Raw genomic sequence first — 4,821 nt, 5'->3', positions numbered from 1 at the left:
TTGATTATCCCTTGATTAAAGGGAAGACTCACTGATTTTACATGTGATTGATTCTCTGAATTTCTCTAATTACTACTTAATTGATCCCTTACCTTATTTTTCTAACCTTTTGATTACTATATAAACTCCTCCCTATTCTCACTTCTGACAACAAACACTAGTTCAAAAAAGCACATTTACACTCTAAAGCTCTCTTTTCTCCTATGTTATTTGTGATATTCACTGGTCTAGCCGGCTTAAAGCCAAGGCTAGATATTGGAACTACATCTGCTTTATATTCTGCACTCTCTTCTTCAACTGGTATGTCTCTAGTTAAATTTTGAAATCCAACCCTATGTGTTTCATTCCTGCACTAGTTCATCATCTATGAATTCAACTTGTATTTCTGCTTACTTCTTTGCCTAGCATGTCTAAACTCTATCATGTTCAATATACGATTAGCATATCTACACTTCACCTAGTTATTTGATACTTAACCAGTCTATTTGTGAATATCTATTCAATCCCCTAATTATGTGATCATGTTGGCTATTTGATGTATGTGATTAACTTTGCTTGTATGTTTAATCATGTTCAAGACATATCAGGCTTTTTGTATTACAACTGTGATCTATGTCTTAACTATTTACTGTCCATGACTAGCCTGCTAAGTCTCTAAGACCCTAAGTGTTTTATGCAGTTTGTTGACTATATGCTTCCTTTATACCTTATCCATGTACCCCCAATGTGACTCTTACGTGCCCCAACTCCTTCATTCCCATGTGAGATATGTTTGTTGAGTGTTTCTAAATTTGGATGTTTTATGACCAATTGATTATCTGGTATTTTTCAAAAGGGTTTTGGTACTCTTCTCAAACTGTCTTTTACCACCAAACTATTTCCTGTTTCAGAAAACTTTTTCACTCCTAAAGGCATCTCTATATTATTTTCAAAACTATGACAAGTACTCTCACTTTACTCTTATAATACTAGGTTCTGCCCCTCTGACATGTGTACTGTATTTGAGATCCTTGAGATCTCTCTGAACTCTGGCATGTCAGAGCTGGCCTTTCCATACTGCACCTAAATCAGTTATTATTTGATAAAAGGTCTAGGTGTGAGCATTGCCCGGGATCCTTGAGGTCCTTAAGGAACTCTGACACACCTAGACATGGAATTGGCTATGAACTTTGGGCATTTGAGGCTATTAGAGGCTTGGAAATAATTTAGGCCTACTGCAGGCTCCCTATAGATTAATTTCTATTTATTTATGTAATTTTTATTTAAATTCATTGGTCTGTAATAATTATTGTAAACAAATAGTGGGGTGATTAGTGAAAAAGGGAGGGTAGTATATATTGTGGGTAAACTTGGATAGATACCATGCCTATAGGGCCCATGCTGATGCAAATGTGTTTGTTATATTTGTTTTACTTCCACACAATTAGAAACCATGCCTATAGGATCTAAAATGGCTTCAATAATAGAGATCATGTCTATAGGATTGAAAACCAGCTCTATAAAAATCATGTCTATAGGATTAAAAACCAGCTCTATAGAAATCATGTCTATAGGATTAAAAAGCCAGCTCTATAGAAATCATGCCTACAGGGTTAAAAAATCAGCTCTATAGAAATCATGCCTATAGGGGTTTCACTTTGGTTAAATGTATGCTGTTTATTTTACCTCATGCTTAATTATAAGTCATGCTTATAAGACTTAAAACAGTTTAGTCAGTTCAATTCGTGGTTATATATTCTGAAGTGGTTTAATTAAATAAATCTGTCTACTTCTTTAAAAGGTTTTCAAACACTGCCCTAAAATTAATACCGCTAGAAAAAAATGTCTATAGGATCTCAAGTTGTCCGTTTAAAAATTGTTCATTGTTTTACTGCATTCCTAATCATATAGATATCATACTCTTAGGACATCACTGTTATAGGCAAACCTATAGGGCGATTAAAATCTTGCAACTATAAAATTGCGCTTTGTTGTTTGAGACTGCTTACTTTCAATAGGTCTAAAATCAGTAGGCATGCTGAATATGTCTTTGACACTTTGTCTTAATTCAATGCTGTATAATCTCTGCTCACGTAGATATCATGTTCTAGGGTTTTTCTCTTAAATACTTGAAACTGTTGTTTGGGACGTGCACTTACTTGTTATGTTTGTGAAGGTGAATGTGAGCCTGTATTTGTTCTCTTTAAATGCAGTCCTAATTGTTTTTTATTGATGCCTACACTTTTATCCTTTTAAAACCTTAGGAAGTTCTAGAACTACCTAAATTAGAGGTCCTAAATACCTCCAAGGCCACGAGGAAGGGACGGGTAGTGCATGCATAGGATACTTTTCAAGGTTATTAGAACGTTTTAGGCTATGACCAAGGGGAGGGAATTGGGTAGTAAGGATATGATGACTACGCGCTAATTTCACGTGTAGCCCCTCATTGAGGAGTGATTACAGGGCATTGTGTGGGGTGATCCTGTAGGCTAACCAACCTAGGACCCCTCTTTCCCAATTCCCATTGTTTAAATAAATTTACTTTCCTTTATATATGTGCAACTTGTTCAAACCTTTTCTTTTATTTCATTAATTGAATCATACATGTGCTTAGAATGTCAAAACATGCATTTACTTGCAAGTACGTGTTAAAACTATTTGTGTGTTAAAATGACTAATTCATAAGTATAAGTTCGGTCGGGACCCACCGTTGTGGACCGAGAGGGATGCCTAACACCTTCCCCTCACGGCTATTTTAAGCTCTTACCCTAAATCTCTGGTAATGCAAACTAGTCCATGAGTTAATTGCTCAAGGTGCCCTAACACACCATAATCCGTTAGGTGGCGACTCTTCAAATACCCAAATCCCAAATGGAAAGAAGTTATTACCCCCATGAACGTCGAAACCCGGACTTTCACCGCGGAGGAAAAAAGGGGGCGCGACAGCATCAACAAAAATTTTCATCCGGTTTATTATGAAAGTAAGACCATGAATAGTGCCCAAGTCAACTACACCATTACAGAGAAAGAGTTTCTTGCTATTGTGTTTGCTATTGAGAAGTTTCGCCCGTACTTGATGGGTGCAAAAGTAATTGTCCATACAGATTATGTCGTTCTTCGCTGTCTTATGAGCAAGAAAGATTCCAAATCCCGGTTGATGAGATGGGTACTTTTGTTGCAAGAGTTTGATATAGACATCCAAGATCAAAAAGGAAGTGAAAACCAAGTAGCGGACCACTTGTCTCGTTTAGAGGAGGAGGAGAGGCCACACGATGGCCTTGAAATCAATTACTCCTTCCCTGTGAGCAACTCTTGGCTATTTTTATGAAAGAGGTGCCCTGGTTCGCGGATCTAGTAAATTATCTTGTGAGTGGTATCATTTCGGTTGAGTCATCTTCAAACCAAAGAAAGAAGCTCAAACGGGATTGTCAAGACTATTATTGGGATGAACCGTACCTTTTTCAGATTTGTACGGATGGAGTGATTAGAAGATGTGCACCGGAGGAGGAACAATTTGAAATTCTTGGGGCTTGTCATTCTTCGCCATATAGTGGTCACCATGGTATAGCAAGAATGGAGGCCAAAGTGTTAAGCTGTGGTTTCTATTGGCCCACTCTCTACAAGGATACAAGTGATCTTGTCAAGCGTTGTGATGAATGTCAAAGGGCCGGTGGAATCTCAAAGAAAAATGAAATGTCCCTCACCACAATTTTGGAGATTGATATTTTTGATGTGTGGGGTATTGACTTCATGGGTCCTTTTGTAAGTTCTTGTGGAAACATCTACATCTTGGTCGTGGTTGATTATGTGTCCAAATAGGTTGAGGCCGTTGCTTTACCCAACAATGAAGCGAGAAGTGTGGTGGCATTTTTGAAGAAGAACATTTTTACAAGATTTGGCACTCCAAGGGCTATCATAAGTGATGGGGGATCACATTTTTGCAATAAAGCTTTTGACACCTTACTCACCAAGTATGGTGTCACTCAAAGAGTCACGACTCCCTATCATCCACAAGCAAGCGGTCAAGTGAAAGTATCCCACCAGGAAATAAAGAGTATTTTGTCCAACATAATGAATGCTAACCGGACAGATTGGTCTAAGAAACTTGATGATGCTTTATGGGATTATAGGATGGCTTACAAAACACCTATCGGAATGTCTCCATACCAGTTGGTGTGCGGAAAAGCTTGTCATCTTCTGGTGGAACTTGAGCACAAAGCCATGTGGGTTTTAAAGAAGTTGAATCTTAAGTGGGATGTTGCCGCCAACTTAAGGGTGGCATAATTGAATGAGTTGGATGAGTTCCGGTACCATGCATACACAAGTTCGTCCTTATATAAGGAGAAGATGAAGTACCTCCATGACAAGTACATTTGGAACAAGGAGTTTAAAGAAGGTGATCTTGTGTTGTTGTTCAATTCTCGGTTACGGATGTTTCCGGGAAAGTTGAAGTCTAAATGGAGCGGCCCGTTTGAGGTTGTGGGTGTGACACCCTTTGGTGCATTGGACTTGAAGAATAAAAATAATGTGGTGTTTAGAGTCAATGGTCACCGGGTAAAGTATTATCTGGAAAAATTTGTTGATGGCCACGTCGTGGTAGTGATTCATTTCAAGTGATGCTAATCTGCATCGTGCTGCGACATTAAATCAGGCGCTTCTTGGGAGGCAACCCATATTTCTTTTTCTTTTTCTTTTTCTTTTTCTTCTTCTTTAGATAGGTCTTGTTTTGTGCTAACTGGTTTTGAAGTGTGTTGTAGGAATGAGTGTGCTTTTCAGGGACTATGCTCAGAAAAATTGGCTAAGTATGGAAAAAGTGTGGACTGCACAATTTTGAATGCCACA

General features: G+C 38.2%; 1 protein-coding gene across 1 annotated transcript; it reads left to right on the top strand.

The window, feature by feature from the left end:
- Window positions 1-2,968: 2,968 nt before the first annotated feature.
- LOC138887215 (uncharacterized) lies at window positions 2,969-4,190 on the top strand. The gene is made up of 3 exons (XM_070168938.1): window positions 2,969-3,280; window positions 3,445-3,741; window positions 4,110-4,190. The coding sequence occupies exons 1-3, from the start codon at window positions 2,969-2,971 to the stop codon at window positions 4,188-4,190; spliced, it is 690 nt and encodes a 229-aa protein (XP_070025039.1).
- The last annotated feature ends 631 nt before the right edge of the window (window positions 4,191-4,821 follow it).

The sequence above is a fragment of the Nicotiana sylvestris genome, chromosome 3 (assembly GCF_000393655.2).
Source record: "Nicotiana sylvestris chromosome 3, ASM39365v2, whole genome shotgun sequence".
Classification (NCBI taxonomy): Eukaryota; Viridiplantae; Streptophyta; class Magnoliopsida; order Solanales; family Solanaceae; genus Nicotiana; species Nicotiana sylvestris.
Note: the sequence above shows the minus strand (reverse complement) of the source record. Positions and strands in the feature narration are given on the sequence as shown.

Coding starts and splice junctions, on each gene's coding strand:
- LOC138887215 (XM_070168938.1), top strand. CDS start 2,969: ATGAATAGTGCCCAAGTCAACTACACCATTACAGAGAAAGAGTTTCTT. Junction 3,281..3,444: donor AAATCAATTACTCCTTCCCT/GTGAGCAACTCT, acceptor TACCTTTTTCAG/ATTTGTACGGATGGAGTGAT. Junction 3,742..4,109: donor TTGACTTCATGGGTCCTTTT/GTAAGTTCTTGT, acceptor ATGGGATTATAG/GATGGCTTACAAAACACCTA.